The following is a 23,713-nucleotide window of genomic DNA, read 5'->3' as shown; positions in this document are numbered from 1 at the left end:
TGTGTGTGTGTCTAGGGAACAGTGGGGCTTCTTCCAGGTTTGGGCAGAGGGGGTCTTGCTCTGGGGTGGTCTCTGAAGCATTCGGGGAAGGAGGGGTTCAGCTTTGCCTCCTGCTCCGGTTACAGGAGTCACCTCTCCTGGGAGTGACTGGTTAATGTTACAGTCAGGTAATAAAGGGCATAATTAACGAGGAATGCTGGGCTGCATATCTCAAGGGGGTGTAGGGGGGAGGCATGTGCTATGGCTGGGAGGGATCAACCCCCCAAAGCTCCTGGGACAGGGGTTGGGTCCTCTAGCACCCCAGGGGGAGGGGAGGGGAGAGTGTGTGTGTGTGTGTGTGTGTGTGTGTGTGTGTGTTTTGGAAATTTCTGTCCCTAGAAAAATCACTCCTATTTTATTCTTTAAGCAAGGCTGTCTGTTCCCTCGGCTGGCTTGAACTCCTGAACTTGTCAGTAGGGCCCCCTTCTGAACCCCACATGTCTCATCCCCCGGGGGGACAGAGTCAGAGACGCCCCCTGGGGAGCAGGGCATCGGTGCTGCCTCTGATCCCTGTGCGTCCCATCTCGTGGGTGGGGATGAATTTGGGAGAGCGGGATATTGGTGCTGCTCAAACACATGTATTTTTCATGTCCCTCGGAGTGGGCTGCACATGAGACAGGCCTTTGTTTTAACAATTGGTCCCACTGGGGATTTAGTGTGGCTGGAAGGGCCAGGGCTGCAGGTGATGAGGAAGAGGAGCTGGAGCGAAGCTGCTGGCCCCCCAGCTCCCCAGGCTTAGGCAGTGTTTGGTTAGAAATCTCTCTAGCAGCTTCTTCAGACTCATGGCCAGGCCCCTAGCCAATCCGCAGGGAGGGAAGTATAAACACAGCAGGGGGCTGCGAGCAGAGTGAGGTGCTGGGAATGTGCCGATGCTGCAGCCCAGCGCATTGATTTCACAACCCATTGTGTGTGTTCACGGAAACCCGCTGGCAATGGCATGCACGGGGCAGTCCCTGCGGACTGATGCCACCTCGGGGGAACACAGCTGTGACACCAGTAGTGAGAGCCTTGATGTTACAGGGTAGGGGCCCCTCCAAACACCACAGAGGAGTTAGGTAGAAGGCCAACCTGCATGCAGGACAGCCGCCAGTCTAGAGTCACTGCACCACGTTAAGGAAGCACAGTATTTGCTGTGCCAGATAAAGGGAGCTGATGCACACAGCGGTGTCACAGCGACAGCCGTGTATAGGTATATAGCACTTGCTGGCCAGGGCTGCTCTGACACCCACAGAGCAGAAATGCAGTCTAGAAGGGCAAGTTCAGGACTGGGAGCCAGGAGCTCCTGGGTTCTTCAGACCTACTGTGCTGGCTGCTGCCTCACCACAGGTCTAGCATGGTACTCTGCCAATGACTCCCTGTGTGGTCTTGGTAAAGTCACCTGAGTGCTCTGTGCTTCGGTTTCCCCATCTGTACAGTGAGAATAGCTAGATGGTCTGTGCTGAGGGCTCTTGGCTTTGTAGCGCTTTGCCATATGTACCGTGCAGCCACTGAGCACACTCAATGGAGGACTGAATCGCTGATGTCCAAGCATCCTCGCTCTTGGGAAGGCTCTTGTCATATGGGTTAAACGGGCATGAAAAGTCATCAGACTTTTTCCTTTCAAACCAAGAACTCCAGTCCCATTACAAACATTAATGAATGGATGAGCGCACGGCCTGCAAACCTGGTATTAATGCCCTGTGAACCGGGCGCTAATCGTTATTCCCAGTTTTCAGATGGAGAAACAGAGGCACAGAGAGTTCATGTGACTCACCCAAGTTCCCACAGGGAGACAGCAGCAGATGCAGGAATAGAAGTCAGATGTTCTGCTTCCCTGCCCCAACTCTGGCTACTAGTTGTGTCTGCCTCTCCTAACTTCACATCTTCAAAGGCACAAATGGGAGGTGGACAATTAGCTCCTCTCTCACTCCCCACCCCCACTGCCGCTGAAAATCTCCCTCTATGATGTTGAAAGTGAATGTGGGCCCATCCCTGCTTCTGGTGACACGGGCTAGCAATGGGTGCACCTCAGAGGCCGAGGGGATCGGAGAAGCCTCCCAACATTCAGATCCAAAAGGGGTCTGAAAATCCTGATCTCTTCCTTGTGCCTTTCCAGCACTGCTGCTCTGGGAAGCATATTGGGCAGAGATGGTGAAAACCAAACCTGCTGTGATGTGTGGAGAAGGAAATGGAAAAATGCTTTGGAAGCTGCAGGAAGGTTTGTTCAGGGGCCGGCTCTTGGTTTGGACAGAGGGTTGGGTCAGTTTTTACTCTACCCAAACTGGTTCTCTGCTCTTCAGTTTCCACAGTTCTGTGATGCGACCTCAAGTGGCTAAAGGCCATGTTCTGCTCTGATACAGCAGAGCAACCTCTGCTGATGGCAGAGTAACCAAGAGCGGAATTCGGCCCGAGCTGGCATGTGGCAGCATTGCCCTGGGGAAGCCTACAGACCCATTGGCTTGCCTGGTGTCATCTCTTTGCAACTCCCGCCCCTCGTTCCTGCCTCTTGAGAGCTTCTTTGCTTGCACTCACTTATTCCCCTCACTGAAGTTCAGCAGCCCATTAAAATGGTTGACCTTGTCATCCTCCAGGTTCTCACATCTGGTTCTCATTAAGGGATCCCAGGATGCAGCTCTCTGTCAGTTGCTCTCCCTACCTCCCACCCCTTTTGTGACCCAGGGAGGATTATGGGTGATTAAAAGACAGGCAGCAGAGCAAGTATAGACGGGGGAGGGATTGTTATAAATAGAAATACCATAAACGTATCAGCCTATCACTCGAGGTGAATTCTGGTTTTAATCTCTAAGACCCATAAATACAGTGACTGGAAGGGGAAGGGCGCTGTTAACCCTTTCAGAGAGCTGCAAAACACTGCAATCCCCAGGCACGCGTTTCACACAGGAAACAGGGAGCTGAGCAAATGTGAGGATTCCTGGATCCCTTCTGTGTCCCCGAGCGAGATGTGCCGAGCACAGGAGCATGCCGCAGGTGTTTGTGGTTTGCTGATCGAGTGCCTGGGAGTCCAGTGGGGCAAGAGCAGAGATGAGCCACAAACCGAAAACACAAAGGAGGTGGGCGGAGTGCTGCTGGCTCTGTTCAGAGGCTGATTGAGTTGGGGAAGTCTAGGGAAGGCAGAGAAAACCAGTCCAAACAGTGGGATTCCTGACATTCTCCCACGTACGGGGGGCCTCTGTTCTTCCAGTTCCTGACTCCTTCAGTGAGGAACGAATGCCATCTTGTCCTTCCCAAACAAGCTTTAGCTGTGCGGCTCCCCATGCTTTCCCTCAGCCCCTTGGGAGGGAACTGGCGGGAGAGAGATTCCAAAGGAGCCTTCAGGGGTATTCCGAAGCATGGAGGGAGGCTTTGGGAAGGATTATGGAGTAAAGGGAAGCAGGACCAATGATTATGGAGGGAAAGGTGATTCTGGGGACAGGGCATGACCCACCTTAACATGGTGAGGGCTAGGGAGCCTCTTGACATGTTTTTGCAGCAGCGGCCAGGAGTGACTACAAAGGGTTACGAAAGGGTGGGCATCCCAGAAGGTTTTGGAACTGGAAGGCTCTTGAAATGGCTCTGGGATGAGTTAAATTCTGCTTTTAGTTACTGTGCATGGTGCAAAGCAACTCTGCTGAGGTCAACAGAGTTACTGTGGGTTCACTGCACAGTGACCGAAGGCAGAATTTGGCTCACTGAGTTTTGGAGGCTCCGGGAGAGGCTGTAGGTCTTGTGATACAGCCTGTGGAGTAGTGGATGGTGGGGACTCTGAAGCGGGCGATTGACCGTGGCATGCTTTGGGCAGGGCTCTGGATGGCAGGGAACTCTGGAGTGGGTTATGGAGCCTGGGTGCATTAGGCAGAGTTATGGATGGTGGTGGGTGCTGTCTGTTTGAGTTAGCACTTTTCTTTGAGCAAAGGAAAATGAGCTCATTGGCTGCTAGTCACTGCTGCCCTCTGCTCCATCTCTCTTTGATTGGGACTTTGAGATGAGTTCTGTTTCCTGTGGAACCTTTAGGGTGTTCAGCTTTATGGGTCCATTTTCTGTGGCTTCCTACTCCCTCTTAATCCCCTGTTGCAAGGGGAGGAGGGGCATTGTTAATGTCGTTAGGAGCTCGTGACTCTAAAGAGAGGTATTAGCTTTTGATTAATCACCTAAGCTGGCTTTTGGTAACAGTCCCTACTGAACAGAAGTTTTCAGGCAATGAGATGCTCTTAAGAGCTTGTGCTCAGCTGCAGACATTCCAAAGATACTTTCTGCCCCACAGAGACAAACAGGGGTGCTCAGAGGATCAGAAGAAGGGTTGAAGATCCAGGGGAAGAGATTCTTAGTGCTGGCCAGGACAGATCAGAAACAGTGGGAGGTGGGGACTGGCAAAGAACTGGGACAGCAGTCAGACAGGGACAGGGAATGTCACCGCATGGAGCCCGGCTACTCTCAGTCCCTTTGCAGAAGGCTCAAGGGCCTCCAGCCTCTTGTTGAGAAAAGTCCTTCATTGGATTTATTTTTAGTAGGTAAAGAACTGCCCCTCCCACCCCGCAGCTGGTCCCCTCCATTGTGGCCGTTATCAATTCTATTGTAGCTCCAGAGCAGTTCAGCTGACGCACCTTCCGCGCCAGGGTGCTTATCGCACCCTTTGCTTGGGTCTCAATTGAATTTTCGTGAAGGTGACCTTTCAGGCAAGGTGGCTAGGAGGGTGTGAGCTGAGAGAGCAGCCAGGCTGGGGAGGTTAGTCTGTGGAATGGCCACAGTCTACCCCCAAGGGATGTATGTGAATCTGTGTCCACCAGGAATTCTGTCCATCCATGCAGAGCTTGTTAGAGCTTTGATGCTGGGACGGGGTTTTCTGAAACCAGCAACGTGGAGAGGTCTCCTCAGGGAAGTTTGGTAGCCTATGGGAGAGGAGAGGGACTAGTGCACTGGCTCTTCGCTGCTGGAGATCTGGATTCAAATGCTGGATCGTGTGGCAAATGACCTGGGCTCTCTGAGTGGTTCCCTGGTGGGCATATGCCCACATCAGCCCATGATATAGCATGATTGAAAGTCTTTGCCCAAGAGATAACCGGCACTGGAATAGTAGGGGAGCTGAGAGTCATGGCTTGAGAACATTAGTAAACCTTGGCGGGGCAGGACTGGAATAGCTGGGGTGTGCCAGGTCAGGACTAAGGAGCATTAGCAAGGGTTGTGGGGCAGGGGTGCTTCTGAACAGGCCCAGAGCTGTGTGTGAGAGCACTCAGGAGTGGAGCATCGGAAACGGAGAGGGTTGCTGTGGGTCAGGTGGAGAAGCAGCAGCACAGCAGCTGGGGGAAGCATCCCAGCACCTGCCAGCGCTGATTCTGCTCCAGCCGACGCTGTCAGTCCAAAGGGAACCTGAGCCACAAAGTGTTCCAACCTGCACGATGCCCGTATCTAAGCAAGCTTCTCTGACGAGGAGGCCGATCTTCAGGCCATGGCTGGGGAGCAAGCCCGACGCTCCTGCACCCTACAGTCCTCTTCTCTGGGACCGTGCTCTGGAAGCGTCTGCGTCTCGGCACCCTGAGTTGCACACTTGTCCTGCCTGTTGCTTTTCTGTGGGATCCTGGCTGGGGACTCCGGGCCCTACTGAGGTGTGTGTTAAGCTGGATGCTTTCTTTTGTAGCAGCGAGCCCCCCTTCCCCGTGACTGGCTGTCGAGGTGTGTGGTACACAAAGGGTTAGGTGTTTTACAATGGAATCCCGACCCAGGCTTTTCTCTCCGGCCTGGGTTACCAAGGAAAAGATTCCCCCACCCCACCCCCGTTCGCTTGGCAAAATTCCTAGCTGGATTTATTTCTGCCGATTTGCTTGTCTTGGTATGAAAGGGATTTTCACAGGGGAAAGATCTGATTGGCTGGACGCTGGCTGAAGCCCCTCTTTTTCACGTTTGCGGTTCATTGGCTAACCTTTCCCCACAGTGTGGCTTGGAGGGGTCGGTGGTCCTTTGATGGTATGTGTGCATGCGTCTGCTGGGCAAGTGACACACAGCCTCTGGCTGAAGGGATTGGGCCGTTGTGGAAGGGCCGTCTTGTTAGCCGAGCTCTGGGGATGGGGATGGGGCTGCTCTTCCTTTTTCTTGGCAGTGTCTTTGGCACTTGGGGTTGGCATAGGCCCCAGCAGGCTGCACACTCCTACTCCAGCGAGGCAGATAAAGAAAGCGCTTTCTCTCGACGAACCCCAGCCTGGCTTCCACAGTCTGGGAGGAGGAGAAGGGCCCTGTAGGAGAAAGGGGAAGAAAGTCTAGTGCTGCCCTTGCAGGAGTGGGAGGCGCGTGCATGCGGGGAGCTGAGATCTGTTCCAAAGCTGGCAGCGGCAGAGTGATTTCAGCATGTTCTGTGAAACCAAGGCAAGGGTCCAGTGGGGAAGGAATGAAACCAGACTCCTGAATCCACCCACAGAGCCCATACGGCGTGGACCTGCCGCTGGGCACTAGCCATGGGTTCCTGAGGTCTCAGGCCTAGCCACGGGGTCCTGCAGCCCACACCAAGCAGCTTTTCCACCAGGACAGGTAGCCCAAGCAAAGCTAGTGGCTCCTGTGGCTCACGCTAACAAGGCCTATGCTACTGCCAGGCACTGTCATCCGCATTTCTCAGGAGGCTCTGTGCAGAGAAGTCCAACAGCCCAAGCCACCAAGCCCAGCCCAGCAGGGCTCTGCAATGGGCACAATTTACCATCAAGTACTCCCTATGTCCTGCAGACTTTCTGATAACTCTGCCTGGTCAGCACTCGCATTGTTGCTCCCATGACCCCTGAGAGGCATTCGTCTGTGTTCCCAGCCCGTGGGTTGGCAGGGGTGCGGGTGGACAGTGAGGTGGTCTCTCTAAAAGAGCATGATCTGATTGTGCAAGGATCAGTGGCTCTGGCCCTCAGCTCAGTCCCTTTATCCTCCTGTGGTGGAGGGGCCTGAGGCTGTAGGAGGAGCTGTAAGTCACTCTCTGATTTCTTAGGGAAGGGGGCGTGACTTATCTGGTTTTCTAATGACTCTCGCCCCTTTCATTCCCTCTCTTTGCTACAGGCCACGACATTAATGGAGCTCTGGAACCTTCCAACATCGACACCAGCATTCTGGAAGAGTACATCAGCAAGGAAGACTCACCAGATATGTAAGTCTCTGCCTCATGTGCAGCCTGGTGGTGGGGGGCTGCCAGCAGATGCAGAGCTGGTGGCCGTTTTCCCAGGGAGAAGTTGAATTTTCTCCTTTCCAGGGATGCAACACCTTGTTTGTAAATAGCTTCCCTGCCCCCTTTTATCCCTGCTCTCTGCCTCTGTCAGAGCTCCCATCTGTCGCTCTGTACTGCCATCGCCATTTTCAACCCCTCCTCTGTTCGTCAAACCCCCTTCTTTCTTTTCTGCTTTCCCCTTTCTAGTTTCCCTCCTCTCAAGTAGGATCAGTGAAGAATCCTTTAACTCCCGTCCTTGGCACACCCCGCTACCTTTGGACAGGACTAAAAATGGCACAGAGGAACATCAAATTAATGCATTTTGTCCCGCACTACCCTGTGCTGCTAGGAATAGCTACTAGAGCATCATGCTGGGAGCGAAATGCACTGGCATTTTGGGGAGAGAGATCCCGAGGAACGAGTGGACCTGCCGTGGACCTGGCTCTCCACACCAAGCTGGGGTGCACTGACTTTACAGGGGAGAAGAAGAGCACTCACCACAGGAGGGAGGCTGCAGTCTGTGTTGATGCTGGCAGTAGGGCACTGACCTGTTGGGACAGGAGGTGGTGTCCTGTTCCCGGCAGGTGTTTGTCACACTGGGCTGAGTGGAGCCTCTCAGCACATCTGGCAAAGTAAGCAGGGTTGGGTTTGGTCAGTCTTTGCCTGGGAGCCCTCAGAGGAAGACCCAGGTGGTGTAATGGGGCCTGAATCAATACCACAGCATGGGGCGAATGGGAAGTGAGCTGCTGGAGTGGCCACTTTTTCCCAGGAGTTGAAGAACTAAGGTCATGGGCAGTTGTAGCCTTTAAAGATCCATGAGCAACATTAGGTTTGTATCCCTTGTCCTGGTAGATTACATTCCGCCTTCTTCCATCCCCCTGCCAGTAGCAGCTAGATACTCACCCTTCTTTCGCTCCCCACCTGAGCCCCAGGGTGCAGTTTTGCTGGTGCTGTCGGGTGGACGTGTGTGTGGGGGCAGAAGGGCTGCATGGCTGACGAAAGGTGCACTACATATACACTGCTGAGGTTCTTGACTTCTCTCCCACAGCTGCTTCCCAGATATCCCTGCCTCAGCCAGCTACGCACACACCCAGCCTTCCGGGTCCGCCTCTGTCAGTGCTCCTGTTGCCAGCTCCATTTCCAGCATCGCTCATGTGACCAACCCAGCTTCCAGTGGTGCCCTCCATCTCTGTCCCCCAGGCAGCCAAGGCCTGGTCCGTCATGGTCCTCTTTTGGCCAACCCCTGTGGACCCAGCTACAGTGCTCACCTCAACTGCAATAACAACAATGGCATGGTGGTGCCCAAGGGGTACCTCAGCGGCCACTGCCTGAATAACGTGGTCCCCCCAATCAAATCAGAGCCCAAGGCCTCCTATGCACCTGGGTAAGTGTGGCTGAAGCAGGGAGGAGGCGTGGGGAGAGTTTCTCCACTTGGAGGTGATTATACATTAGGAACTCTGAGACCTGCTGTTGTTTGTCCCACAGACCTTCGGGTGCCTAAACATTGATTGAGGTGCTTAGTTATTGGTGCTGGAGTTTGAGAGCGTTGGCTGTGGCCTTCGAGCCAGTGATGTGCATTGGGCTAGATGGATTAGTAACATCCCATATGAGGACAGATGGCATTAAAGCCAGGGCCGGCAGGGGCCAAAGAGCTTCATAGAACACAGAGCATAAGGCTCTGTGAGTGAATGATGGGAAAATCTTTTAGTATCTCAGGCAGGAACAGGGGCATATTTGGAATCCATTCCAGATTGAGAAAATCCTATCCCAGGTGAAAGGTGGTAGCCAACTCAGACAAAAAGATATGGAGTCTGGTGTCTTGAATACCTTGGGTTGGTATTTTATATCTCTCTCTGTCTTGGAAGGAGATAGACCCTGGGCTGGATTTGCACCCACTTGCAGTGGACTGTAGGCTCACCCCCTTCAAAGAGTGGAAGGATTGAGTTTCTGTATCTCTGGTAGACTGAACATGTAGCCCGAGGAGGAGAAAGTGCAGTCAGGGAGATGTTGCCATTCCTGCTCACTGGGCAGGTGTCTACCTCAGTGGGCAAGAATGGCCTTGCCATGGCAGGCAGGGGTCAGAAGGAACCGTGGCAATGCAAGGCCAGCGATTGCTCTGCTGCATGAGCAGGAGAGCGCAGCCATTGGTAGAGAGAGGACTGCTGTGCCATGCTGGGCAGGAACGGGGCTCAGGCTGTCTTGGTGGGCAGGGTGGGGATTGCCCCAGAGAGTGAGACATAGATGGAGACAATTCTCTCCGTGGGTAGAATGTGCCATAGCTCCCAGAGGTGAGAGAAAGAGCTCGCCATACACACTAGTTAACACACATTTAATTCCTGGCAGCAGTTAGTCCCTAGTCCCCTGCTAGGAGGAGCACCGCAGCTTCTCCCTTCCCCTGACTCTTTCAAGGGTGCTGCTGGGGAGATCCTTTCCTCACCACTCGCAGAGGAAGATTCCAGAGGAGTCAGTCAGACGGCAATGGAAATCAATAGTGCCATATCCCTCTTTCAGTGTGGCCACCCGGCAGTCTGGCATCACCAACCCCCCGCTGCATGACCTGCGCCAGTGCCTGACCCATCCTGGAGTCTCCCACCCCTCCACCTAGCACCTCTCTTTCATGTGGCACATAGCCCCACTGTGTTACATTTGCAGCCATCTCCTTCCTCTTTGGAATTGGTGGGTGTCGGGTGCAGAGGCCCAGGCCAGGATGGAGTCCAGGTTTTGTGCATGTGTGAATCTCATGTTCTCCTCTGCCTCACCCTGTCTATTGATGCCAATAAGGAGAAATATCATCAAGATTCCAGGAGTTGAGAAGGCTCTGAATTCATGGGGCCAAATTCAACTTTGGGGTAATTCCACTGAGGCCATTGGTTTGGGTTTGGATCATTGGAGGGACTTGGAGAGATCCTCATGAATGAGGCAGAATAGAGAAAATCACCGATTGTGTCCACTGCTGTTTTATTCCCAGTCTGGGGGAGGACACTGAGGTTTCCCATGAGACAAACAGCCAGACAGGGGCCATTCCTAGGGGCTGTCAGTCGTGTTAGGGGCCATCCTGCAGGAGGCTTCCAGTTGTTTAGTCTAGTAAGGACCTGTTCTGTCCTTGCCCTTGGCAAAGATGGCCAACCAGGCTAATAGAGCCAACAGTGCCCATGGCTTGTGCGATGGGGACACCTGCTCGCCAGGTGCTGGGCCCTCCAGCCCATTGAATGGCAGTTGGAGGGTGATGACTTTGGGTCTCTAATAACCTCGGCGTTGGTCACACTGGAGGCTTGAGAGTCTGTCTCCCAGTCCCCGAGTTGGGGCCCGAGTGGAGCCAGTGTCCTAGAGGTGACTCCATACCCTGCCCAGTTCCCTGTCCTTCGGGGGACCGTTGTGACAAAAGGCACAAGGAAGTAGCTGAATTGGGTCCTGAGATGACTTTGCAACAACTCTGGTTTGGTTTCCATTATCTCATTGCAATATTCTTGCCCTTCTCCCTACCCTAAAGGCACATTAGGCTTGGTCTGGATGTAGCTGCGTCCATCACGGGTGTGAAAAATCCACACCCTGGAGCACCGGAGTTATGCCAACCTAATCCTCGGTGTGGATGCAGTGAGGTCAAGGGAAGAATGCTTTTGTTGAGGTGGCGACCATCATTCATGGAGGCGGTGTTCCTATAGTGACAAAAAATCCCTACCATCACTACGCTACCGGGTTATGTTGGTGTTAGTCCCTGTAGTGTCAACATACCTTGAGTCTGCTCATGTCTGCTCCCCCCACCCAAGCCTGCATATTGGCACCTGGGTCGTTAAGATCAGCTGGGACTCTGGAGCTAGATTTGTTTATCCAGGGGCAGGACTTTCTCTGGAACTTACTCCGACGGACACCAAGTCTTCTGACCTGCTGGGCGCGCTACACGGCATGTCTGTTTTCCCAGGCTGTCTCTGAGGGTAACTGGGGAGGAGCTGTTTAGCTTTTCATGAAGGGCTGGGAGTCCTGGAAAGCTGAAGTTGGATCAAACTGGATTTTTCAGTGTGTGGTTTTTAAATGACTGACGTGTCTGTGTGCAGGGAGCCTGTGTTTAACCTCATGGTATAAGGCAAAATAAATAGAGGATAACTCAACAGATCACTTCCCTGCTGTCCAACTGTCCCATAGCACAGAGGAAGTTCCTTGTGAATCCTTTTATCCCCAGACATGGTGCGTTTGGTGAGGCCAATAGTTTCCTATTCATATTTGGTTCCTTTTTGTAGAGTTAGGGCCAGATTCTGCTCTTGGTGCCGCTGGTGTAAATCCAGAGGAACTCCATTGACTTCTATGGGCCCTGCTCCGGATTTTCCCAGGTGTGAGTGAAAGCAGAATCTGGCCCTCAGCCTCACAGCCTTCATTTTCATGCATCAGATCCCGGAACAGAGCCAGGCTCCCCTATTTATTCAGGGTGAAACCAGTGATCTTTTTCTGGGGAACAGATACATTTCTGTTTGGCTTCTTTTAACTGGACATGAGCTGCAAAGAGAAGACTCTGATTAGCAGGTGAACAAAATGGCTGTGAAATGAAATGCCTATACATACAATCAAAGGAGATACTGTGCAGGGGTGCTGACAGCTGCTGCAGTGCCAGTCTCTTCCAGCAGGAGGCACTGTAGCAAATGTTCTCAGGCCCTGGCTGTCATGAAGTTCTGAGCCCAGCAAGAGATGCATCAGGGAATGGTGCAGGGTTTCTGGCTGTGCAAGGCTTTCAGCTACTCCAGTCCCAGCCTGAGGTGATGTAGGTAATGGTGTGTGGAGGGGCTAGCTGGGAGCTGTGGATGTAGGGAGCTGGGGCAGAAGAGCTGACTGCAGGGCAGCTAACGGCTATTTCAGTCCCAGTCTCTGTTAGTAGTAGGGAGTGCTGTAAGGATGGGACAGGAGAGCTGGGTGTGGGCTCTGGTGCCAGCCTCTGCCAGCAGGAGTCTCTGTGGGCAGTGGGGTTAGCCATGGTGCCATTTGAATGGATTTTATCCTGGAGTGTGGAAATCACAGTGAGCAAACTGAAAGGCTTGGTTTTGCTGGAAGCTGGTTTGCAGTGACCTTCTCTTTTCTTTTTCCATTGCTCTCCAGCACTTTACCCGACTCTCCCCCGGACTCTGGATCAGAAGCCTACTCCCCCCAGCAGGTGAATGGTAAGTGCTTTAAAAAAAAAAAGCCCAAACCTCCCAGCCTCCCCCCCTCTTTGTTTTATGAAAGTGGTTGGCTCTGAAATCTTTATCAGACGGGAAAAACAGACGGCTGCAATACGTGGAGAGATTATCAGTTAGTAAATATCCCTAGACTTTCACCTATTGTTCTCCGGCTAGTCTTTGGAAGGGGGGAGTGAGAGGGAACGGGAGAGGGGGAGGAAGTGCGGATCCACACACACACACAGCGCGGAAGAGAGAGACTCGTACCCAGGCAGGGTGTGAAATGGAGTCTGCAAGCCTCCGTTTGCTGGCGTCCATGGTGGGGGTGTAAAACAGAGCCAGGGCGCGCGCCTCTTGGAAATGAAACCCAACTTATGGAGACACTAATGAACTCACCATTTAGTGGTAAGTTATTGCCAAGCCTTTTCCTGCCCTCTGTGGAGCCCCACTGGTCCGAGGGGGGCACCTCTCTACCTCCCTTCTGCATAGGGCGGGGGGAACTCGGGGCCCCTCCCAGAGATGATTGTTTTCCCCCGGAAGGGCGGGGTCAGGGCCATTCTGTCCCACTTGGCTTGATATGGGCTGGGGGAAGTGGGTGGATGTTGTTTGGTCCCAATGGTGACGCTCCCCATGCCTCGATGGCAGCACTCGGAGAGCCTGGCCGGGTGGGTGAGAGGGTGAGGAGGGGGAAGGGAGCATGTCAGCTTCCCCGCCTCCCCACAGTTGCACCCTTTTCCAGGCTCCAACCCAGTCCATTGCTGGAAACAGCTCCTTCTCTTTTCTCTATGGAAGAGGTCAAGAGTTCTGTTTATCTTACTAAAAAAATCCCTGGAATTCCTCCTGGCCCTTCCTTAAATATAACAAAGAGGCCGGGCTACTCACTGCAGGGAGGGCAGATTTCCCTCACTGCCAGAGCAGCAGCACCTTCGCCTCAAGAGAACAGAAGAAGAGGCGGCTACAGAGAACCCGTCTCAATAGATTCACTTTCCGTAAGGGAGGAATCAAACCCTTTAACCTTGTTTTGCCCTGGATTTGGCAGAAGTTGGGTTCTCAGTGAGACTATGGGGCCTGGTTTTGGTGCATGTTTCAGTAATTGACTTGGCCTCTTCCCCTGCTACGGGGTTAGAAGCATCTGAAAAACAGAGAGAACTGTTCCCTTGAGATGCAGAAAATTACATAAGGGCTGCCATACTGGATCACGCCAGGGTCCGTCTTCCCCGATGTCCTGTCTCTGACAGTGGCCCATACCAGAGCTTCACGGGGAATGTACAGAAGAGGGTAGTAATCCAACCCTGTCTTACACTCCCGGCTTCTGTTAGTCAGAGCTTTAGCCTTGAGCATGGGGTTGTATCTCTCACCATTTTGGCTAGTAGCCATTGGTGGTCTTATCCTCCCTGAATTTATCTAGTTCTTTTTTGAACCAGTTATACTTTTGGCCATCACAACATCAATTGGCAACAAATTCCACAGGCTTGTTGTGGTTCATGTGGAAAAAGTACTTCCCCTTGTTTGCGTTAAACCTGCTGCCTATTAATTTCATTGGGTGACCCCTAGTTTTTGTATTGTGTGAAAGAGTAAATAACACTTCTCTGTTCATTTTTTCCACACCATTCATGATTTTACAGACCTCTGTTGTATCCCCCTCAGTCATCTCTTTTCTAAGATGAACAGCCCTGATTCTTTTTAGTCTCTGTTCATATGGAAGTTGTTGATAATCTTTGTTGACCTTTTCAGAACCAGAACTAGATGCAGTATTTATATCGTGGCATTATGATATTTTCTTTTTAATTTTCTATTTCTCTCGTTCTTAACATATTGTTAGGGTTTTTTCACTACTGTTGAGCATTGAGCAGAAGTTTTTAGAGAAATATCCATGGTGACGCCAAGATCTTTTTCTTTGGTGGTAACAACTAACTTGGAACCCATCACTGCGTATATAAAGTTGGGATTATGTTTTTCCAGTGTGCGTTATTTTGCACTTATCAACACTGAATTTCATCTGCCATTTTATTGCCCAGTCACCCAGTTTTGTGAGATCCCTTTGTAACTCCTTTTAGTCAGCTCTGGACTTAACTATCTTGAATAATTTTGTGTTGTCTACATACTTTGCCACTTCACTGTTCACATCCTTTTTCAGATCTTAATGAATATGTTGAACAGCACGATCCTCAGTACAGATCCTTGGGAGACCCTGCTGTTCACCTCTCTTCATTGTGAAAACTGACTATTCCTATCCTTCAATTCCTATCTTTCAACCAGTTACTGATCCATAAAAGGACTTTCCCTCTTATCCCCTGGCTGCTTAGTTTTCTTAAGAGCCTTTGGTGAGGAACCTTGTCAAAAGCTTTCTGAAAATCCAAGTACACTATATCCACTGGATCACCCTTCGCCATGTGTTTATTTACACCCTCAAAGGATTCTATTAGATTGGTGAGGCATGATTTCCCTTTACAAAATTTGTGTTGACTTTTTCCCAACATGTTGTATTCACCTGTGTGTTTGATAATTCTGTTCTTTAATATTGTTTCAACCAATTTACCCAGTACTGAAGTTAGGTTCACCGGCCCATAATTGCCAGGATCCCTTCTGGAGCCAATTGACATTACATTAGCTACTTTCTAGGCATCTGGTATAGGGGCCGATTTCAGTGTAGTGTGTAGGTTATATACGACAGTTCTGCAATTTCATATTTGAGAACCTTCAGAATTCTGAAGAGAATACCATTTGTTTAATTTATCAATTAATTACTGTTTAATTTATGAGTTTGTTCTAAAATCTCTTCTATTGGTGTATCAATTTGGGACAGCATTTCAGATTTGTTACCTACATCGTAGCTATTCTTTTTGGGTATCCCCCCCACCCTCTCCAGTGAAGACTGATGCAAAGAATTCATTTATCTTCCCAGAGTGCTCCTTTAACACCTTAGCCATCTAGTGGCCCCACTGGCAGGCTTCCTGCTTCAGGTGTACTTAACACAAATGTTGTTGTTAGTTTTTGCATCTTCAGCAAGTTGCTTCTCAAATCCTTTCTTGGCCTGCTGTATTATACTTTTACATTTTACTTGCCAGCATTCATGCTCCTTCCTTTTTTTCTCATTAGGATTTGACTTGCAAATTTTAAAAGAACCTTTTCGTCTGTGACTGCCACCATTACTCTTCTGTTCAGCCATGATGGGATTCTTTTGGTCCTCCTAATGTCCTTTTTTAAAATTTGGGAGTAGACTTTTAATCTGAGCCTCTATTACGGTATTTTTAAGTAGCCTACATGCTGCTTGCAGGCATTCTACCCTTGTGACCGCTCTTTTTAATTTTTATCGAACTAGTGTCCCCAGTCTTGTATAGTTCCCCCTTTTAAAGTTAAATGTCACTGGGGTGGGGCTTTTTTATGTTCCTCCCCCACAAGGATGTTAAATTTAATTCACTATGGTCACTATTACCACGCGGTTCTGCTATATTCACCTTTTGGACCAGATCCTGTGCTCCACTTAGGACTAAATCAAGAACTCTTGTGGGTTCCAGGGCTAACAGCTCCACAATGGAGCCCAGAGATTCTATTCTCCTGGGATATGGCTGGAATAGCACATACACTGTAACTGGCTCCATATTCCCCCTTCGGTGCTTTGTCGGTGGTGTGATTTACCCCCATTAATGCTTCTGAATTGACCACACCACAAAGACCGGAGTGGTTCCAGTGGGCTAGCTCAATAACTCTCAAGCTGTGCTCCTCAAAGCACTTCCATGGGGGTTATGGAGCTTCTCTCACAATCAGGAAACATCTCACTGTCTCCAAGTGCTGATCCAGCCCAGGACTCTTCTGGGGTTTCCAGAGACTTTGTCAGTTAACTGGACTGAAAAACACCTAGCCCCTCCCTGCACAGCTGGGTCGTGCTGTTCTTTGTCAGGAGTTTCACTGGTGTAAATTCAGTAACGATGGGCATCAAAATTGGAGGGGGAGAGGAGCAAGCTGCAGAGTGATCTGGCAGGATTGGAGCCAGGTGCAGGTAGGTGTCGGGAAGGCAGCAAGGGGAGATTCAGAACTAATCAGTGTAAAGCCCTGCACCTCAGTAGAGGCAGTAAACACTACAGATACACTGTGTAATGGGATGTAACCAGTCACCTCACTCATCACATGGTAGTGAGTTCAGTGTCCCTTGTCCCTTCACTCCTGTGTACTGTCCCTTTTCCATGCATCTTAGCCCTGTGGCTTTGGGACATGGGCAAACAGGAGCCTGGTCTCCCATTGGAGCTTAATTTTTAGGAAGTGACCAAAATATGGGAAAGTTTGTGACCTCCTGATCGTCCGAACGATATTTCTAATCGTCCTCTTTTTCTTCCTTCCCTCTGGGGCAGTGACAGGGAAATAGGCATGCTCAGACACCTCTCTAGTGCAGCCACAAGGGAACATCTTGGTTTATAACACAAGTCCCTCCAGTGCTGCTGCAGAGACCCCTTGTGCGCAGCCTCAGTGGAACACACTGATATCGTATGCGTAGAAAATCTTGTGCTGTTATGAAAACCCGTCTGAAGGATAAGGGTCTGGTTTGGTGACACACAAGCCTCCCCTCTCCCTAAACTCTCTCTCCATGGAAGGGTGCTGGGCAGCTCAGTTAATTTTTCCAGGCACATTGATTCCTATTAAGAAAGTTTTCGACTCTTCAGGCAATGCCATGCAAAGGGCCTAACCAGTTCCCAGGCCTGGTATCTCCCCATTGCAAGTTGCCTGGACTTTGCTCCATTCTGCCACCAGGGAGCCCGCTGGTGCTCAAGCCTCATTTCCCCCTAATGTTAGGGGTTGAGAGGTCCTTGGACCTCATCTGGCCCCTAGCTAGAAGCAGCATCTTCTAGCTCTTGTGAGCAATCTCCATTCCCTTCTCGGGTGCATGGTGGGAGCATGGAGATATAGAGAGGCAGTGCTGCAGGGCAGGGAGAGGGGCGTGTATCAAATATGCTTGCGAAGCTTACCCTGACCTGTAGCACAGACTGGGTCTGCTAGCAACTCCCTCCATGTCACAGCTAGAGTCCTCCTCGCCTTGCCTCTTCTCACTGAGCGAGCTCCGCCAGAGCAGTACCCATCTGCCTCACTCACATCTAGTACTTACCGCGATTCTCACGTCATCTGCTGATGACCAATGCTTTGCTTCCTCTGCTGGTGTCATGGAAGAATCCCCTGGTCTGGCTGGCCTGAAGCCCAATGTGAGTGAATCCTTATGCTGGCCTTTTGCAGGTTCCGTGTCCAGGCAGGTGGGGCGGGGGAGGGAACCCCTCGCTGCATTTAAAACACCTACAAACCGCCCCCTTCTCCACGTCCCAGTGTTGGGTGCTGGGATCCAGTCATTCCCTTGTGCAGGAAGAGCATAGTGCCCCCTGAGAGATCTGAAATTGCAGACTAATGCCCCCCACATTCCCCAAACACACCCTAGTGCTAAGTTAGGCAAAAGCCTGTGTAAACAGACAAGGTTTGCCTTGCGTCTGGGTCAGCGGACTCCGGTTTTATTGGCTTACGGGGAGAAAGCGAGTTTGAGTTGAGAGGGCTACCTGTTGGGTAACCTTGGGCAACTCACTTCAGCTCTCTCTGTCTCAGTTTCCCCATTTGTAAAATAGGTATAATGAGGGAATAGCATGCAGGTCTCCTGATTCTCATTCTAGTGCTCTATCTGCTAGGCCCCACTGCCTCCCATACCTCTATGCTTCAAGCCTCCTTTTCCTGTTCTGGGCTTGCCTGATGAACCTATGTATCTGGGATCTGTCACTTTGGCAAAGTATCCAAAATGTTCCATAGCTTCTCGGACTTGCTTTTCAGTTTTGTCCCAGTGTGGTTTCAGTTCTTCGTTATTTAGATCAAGTTAGATTTTCCCGAATGGCAGCAGTAGCATCGTCTGCCTGTATTCCATCAAATTCCACTTAAACCTCATTGAGTTGCTTTTTGTGAGCCTAGTGCCTCTCTGTAGAATCTCTTGTGCAAACGACATGAAATGTTTTGATCTAAGTCCTGCTCTTACTCAGTGTACACACTATAATGGTTATAATTGGTTGCAAATGTAACATAAGGAGAGAGCCTCAGATGGCATTAACTTGGTGGCACACCACTGAAGTCAGAGGAACTGCCCGGATTTCCACCAGCTGACAGTCTGGCCTGCAGGGTTCTGAGCCTTCTGCCAAGAATCATAGGGAAGCTGAGGCCTCAGTCCCCCGTTTCCAGTCAGCCAGCTGTGAGGATGCTGGCAGTTGCAGGACAATGTGTGAACTTCCACCGTGTGTTTTCGGTGTTACTTATTTCCCAAAGAGGTTTAATTAATGTGCTGGATACCCCATGTCTGCATCCGACCAGTTTTAGCATCATATTGTTTTATTTTCATTGTCTGAGCATGTGGTAGAGTGCTCCTGGTCATACTTCGTTCTCTGTCCTTGCACAGCATCCTCACCAACTTGGATACCATATTCTTTGGTTTTCTTCTTGGTTGAAGAAGCAAGAGAATTAAGCCAGAACGCAGATTTGCCGTGTATATATACTTGTAGCCATTAACAGACCATTTCTTTTGTTTGACCAGCTTGCATTAATGTCAATGTTGATTCTTTTAGTTCTTCCTCTGTTTCTTCTTCTACTTCTCATAATGGAGGAGTTTAAATCTGCCTGGAGGAGAAGTATCCATGGGGCAAGAGTTTCAATCGTTTATTTAAATTGGTTGCTTTGTGCTGCAAAGAGGATGGTGAGGGTAGCTCTCAGGTGGTCTTCAGTTGTAGCCCCATGCAGAGCACATGGCAGCAGTCCATTCTGGAAGTGAGCAAGGTGCTGAAGATTGTAGCAAGGTCCCTTCTAAGAAATGGCTGCAATTTTCCTGCCACAGATGAACCTGTGAATCCAGGAACAACCAAAGGGCCGGTAATACCTTTCAACAGCAAACTTCTGTGACAAAAGGTGGACGTGCCCCCTCGCTAATGGGGACAGTCCCTAACCATATTATTTGGTTACTTCCACCAGCCAGTGAGCAATGTGTCCATTTTATACAGTTTGTGCTGCCTAGGGGTCACCTTCCTTCAAGCCCCTGTTGTGGCCAAGTCCAGGGAAAGCACAGGCACCTCGATATTCAAGTGCAATTATAAAGTGATGCCTGTCATCCACATAACTAACTACTGCCACTGCTCACTGCATCTCCAGTATCCTCGTATATCCGTTGCTCAGGAGGGACGTATGATTGGGGGTGGTGGTGGGGAAACCCTTGATTAGCAGGGAAACTGAGCAAGATCATCAATGTAGGCAGCTGGTATTGTGTTCTGTGTATTTAGCCTTCTGGTGTTTGAGACTTTGGAGTTCATGTTTTCAAACTTTTCTCGGCAACCCCAAGAACTAGAAACTTACCTTTTGTTTACAATGAAAGCTGCAACTTTCACATCTTCACGGGGCTCCAGGATCTGGGGCTTTAAGAAGATCATCAAATATCACTTGACTTGCAGTTCAGAGTTGGTGACAACTGCTTCAACCTCAAGCTGAAGTATGTACTGCCGCTCCTTAATATTCAAGTATTATTGTTACGTAGTATCATCAGAGATACAGTAATTCAGGTTAAGGATAGAGAGCCCCAATCAAAACCCTAATCCAAATGTCGTATCTGGGACCCAAATCAAGTTACGATTTTATTTAATTCCTAGACCTTTCTTCCAGATTTTTACTGTTTTCTGGCACCAAAAAATGACCCTTGGGGCTAAAATTTCTCATGCCTTTTTTCATCTCCCAGGTAAATTTTTTTTTTTTTTTTTTTTTTTGCAGGGTGGAGTTGGGGTCTCCAGAGATTAATGTGTGAAAAAGAAGCGGTTTCACCAGCTCACAGCTGTTCCCAATACTTGTGTTTTGCTCTCAGATGCCTTCAAATTGGCTTCATGTTAGAAACTTCCACCTTTCTTATTTCTTAATATATTGCACTAGGATGCATTTGACTTCGGATCAGTCCAGCTGAATGTTTGAAACCTAGGGATGCTATTCTTTCTACCAGGGTAAGGGTCTGCTGCTGCAAACAAGTACTACCAGACTGTGAGGAGTCCCATTAACTGCAGTGAGACTGCTTGCATCGGTATGTAGTGTACTGGGTAGGGAGTGTTAGCAGGTTAAGGTGTAAGGCATTGATCTTTCCAGCCACTCCATGTGAACACAGGAATTTTCTTGTGTGGAATTTGTTGCTGGATCAGGACCTGTGATGAGGCAGTTAGTTTGCATACACCCTCAGATGCCGCTCGTTAAACATTTATTTTGATGGCAACACAGTCAGATAAATCCAGATAGTGGCTTCTTTTCAATATCTGATCCCATATATAGAAATCGGTAGTAGGAGGGTGTATTTGAATCTCCCTTGTTTATTTAAATGTGAGGATCAAAGTCCTCTCTGTGTGTAAAAATGTATATTAGTGAATTTAATGCCCGCATACAAAAATCTCTCTGCTATTGTACCACTTAGGTGAGATTTCCAACATGAAGTAGTCAGGTTGGGTCAACCTGTGTCGTTGTGGTGTTATGTATCAGAGGGTAGCCGTGTTAGTCTGGGTCTGTAAAAGCAGCAAAGAATCCTGTGGCACCTTATAGACTAACAGACGTTTTGGAGCATGAGCTTTCGTGGGTGAATACCCACTTCCTCAGATGCATGTAATGGAAATTTCATTACATAACATTCGTTGTGGTGTTATGTCTTTCTCCAGGCAGCCCACACCCATAGCTCCCCTCCTTAGTGGCTCAGAGAGGGTCGCCCTCGTGGCAAGCGTTGGTGTCAGTGGAAATGAGAGAAGCTCAGGCTGGGAGGGCAGCATGGCTAGGAGAGAAGGCTGCGGTGGTGGTAGTGGTGGCAGTGACTGGAGGGCGTGGGTGTGGCACGGGAGAGTTGACGCTAAATATTATGAAGCTTGTGAGGTGCTCAGATCCTGCAGTGTTGGGGGCCAGAGAAGTACCTACAATAAGGCAGGAGCTGGTTGGGGCTGGTGCAACGAGGGGACTAGTCTGGGCTTGCAGGATGTTGCTGAGGGCACAGCAAGTGAGATTTCCTGTGCAGCTTCTGAGTGTGCTCACAAAATCCTTGGCTGCGGCGAGGCAGCGTGTGTGCTGTGACTGCTGCTTATCAGGCTGTCCGTACGCGTCTCGCTTACCTGATGCGCCTTCGTGCTGCTCGTCTCTTGACTTGTCTTGTATTGTCAGCTCTTTGGGGAGGGGCTGTCCCTTGGCTCTGGATGTGCACAGTGCCTAGTACAACGAGGCTGTTACAACCCTCATGAGCTCTCCCAGCCGGATGCTCACCAGGCTGCTCTTAGCTTGCTAGGTTTGGACAGAGTTCAGCCACGCTGTCTGTCAGGTTCTAGGCACGTGCTGCAGGGGCAGACCCCTTGTCTGACACCCCTCGTGACCACATGGTCCCATTGCATAGGCCCTGGAACTAGTGCTGGCTCATCCAAGCCTCCCCAGTAGCTGCTGCGAGCTCTCCAAGTTCTTCTTCGAGTGCTGTCCCTGTGGGTGCTCCACTGTAGGTGACGGTGCATCCCGGCGCCGTTGATCGGAGATTTTCAGTAGCAGTGCCTGGTCGGGACGCACGCACTCAGTTGATATCTCCCGTCTCGTTGGAACCTTCCTGAGTGCCTGCGTCCCTCACCCTCCTCAGTTCCTTCTCAACCGCCCTCAGCCAAAGACGGGACTCGAGCAGTGCTGGTCCTCTTCCCTGGTTTTTGAATGAAACAATTACATAGAAATAGTTGGTTAGTAATATCCTAGTTGTTTCCCTTCCTTTAGAATAGTTACTTAGTTTAAAAAAATTTTTTTCCTCAGGTTTGTCTCCCACTGAGACTCTCTCCGCTGGCATTACTAGTTCAATAATGCCAGGGGCTTCAGGATTCAAGGAATGTGCTTCCTGTCAGGACTTTGCGCCAATGTCCAATGCGCACTCGCTCTGTGTGAAGTGCCTTGGCGAGACACATGTCCCTGCCAAGTGTGTCCACTGCACGAGCCTCAAAAGCAGGGCTCATCCTGACAGGACCTGCCGCTGAAACTGCTTCTCATGCAGAAATCCCTGCAGCCGCCTCTGGAGACAGGTAATGGCAAACCCTCTCCCTCACGCTCCCCGGCCAGGTCTGAACGACTGGGAGCATGGCTTTAACCTCTCTGGGGAAGAGGCAAGAAGCATTGCAGCTGCCTATGGAACAGGGCAGTAAACCCGCTCCCTCATGCTCCCCTGCCAGGTCAGAACCGACTGGGAGCCCGGCTTCACCCTCTCACGTGAAGAGGCAGGAAGCCCTAACATCTCCTCTCAGAGACACTCAAGAGAATAAATGATCACCTGTGGCGTCTTTACCCTTGGTGCTGTCAGCGCCGAGAGCAGGCAACTCTGACCGCCCCTGCACTTTGCAAGCAACTCTCACGGCTCTAAAGCAGGAACCCGACTTCCCGCAGCGGGAAGCTCTCCTCGGCACCGGTTTCCCTGGCACCAACAATGGACCCGGTGCCAGCAACGAGTTCCACCTCCGGCACCGAGCCTGCCTGCTACCCCCAGCAGATTCAGACCCTCTGCGAGGCTTTCACAAACAGCTCTCGGCTCCTGCTGAAGTGAAACTAAAATCACTCCGGGCTGCCGCTCAGACTTCATGCTCTGTAGCACATCAGCCTACGGAGCAGCAACAATTCCTGCATCAGCAGAATATCTCTGTGGCCCCTAGGCCTGACTCTCTGCTCCGGGACAGAGAGCACTCATTGTTTGAACAGCAGCTCTCCCCTCATGACCTGGATACTTTCACTGATAGTGAGAACGGCACACAGTACCAGGCAGGGTTCTCCCTGCCTGAGTCCCACCCCCCCACACACACAGCGGAGCCATATATACCCCAAGACATGGGACATCATAAGAATCAGCCTCAGTTTCCCTACTTTGTCCCCCGGTGGCTGGGACCCATTTTTTTTCCTACCCGATGCCCTGGCCTCAGTGGTACCCGTGGTCGGCTCCTGCCACTGCTTCTCCTTGCGCTCCTTCTACCAGACTGCAAGCTCATCCTGTGCCTATATCCCTAGCTCTATCAACATCTAGAGCTCCTGAACCCCCTCCTGAAGACGTACGCTATGATCCCTTCCCTGTTTTACTGGCTCCTGCCTCACCATCAGCCGCAGAAGTCGCCCTTATGCCTCCACCTCCACAAAACATGGACGGTTTTATGCAATTCCACGAACTCAGGACATCCCTTTCGAGGAAGTCCAGGAGACACAACATAGGCTTCTCAAAATCCTCCAACCCTCTGCACCTTCAAAGACAGGACCGGCACTAGGGATTTGAGTGCCCTAGGCGTCCGGCAATTTTGCCGCCCCGCGCGCTGGTCCCACGGCTCCGGTGGAGCTGCCGCAGTGGTGCCTGCGGAGGATTCGCTGGTCTGCG

General features: G+C 50.8%; 1 protein-coding gene across 4 annotated transcripts in view; it reads left to right on the top strand.

Moving 5' to 3' along the window:
* The window catches only part of MYRF (myelin regulatory factor), a 121,095-nt gene that overhangs the window by 42,806 nt on the left and 54,576 nt on the right, over positions 1-23,713 (top strand). For all 4 annotated transcript variants that reach the window (XM_030560841.1, XM_030560840.1, XM_030560839.1 and 1 more), the window contains exons 2-4: positions 7,042-7,129; positions 8,235-8,570; positions 12,269-12,330. In XM_030560841.1, the coding sequence (XP_030416701.1) occupies positions 7,042-7,129; positions 8,235-8,570; positions 12,269-12,330 (486 nt within the window). The remainder of the gene's footprint in view (positions 1-7,041; positions 7,130-8,234; positions 8,571-12,268; positions 12,331-23,713) is intronic.

Source organism: Gopherus evgoodei, chromosome 4 (assembly GCF_007399415.2).
Source record: "Gopherus evgoodei ecotype Sinaloan lineage chromosome 4, rGopEvg1_v1.p, whole genome shotgun sequence".
Taxonomy (NCBI): domain Eukaryota; kingdom Metazoa; phylum Chordata; order Testudines; family Testudinidae; genus Gopherus; species Gopherus evgoodei.
The sequence above is the reverse complement of the archived record's forward strand: the minus strand, read 5'-3'. Positions and strand labels throughout refer to the sequence as shown.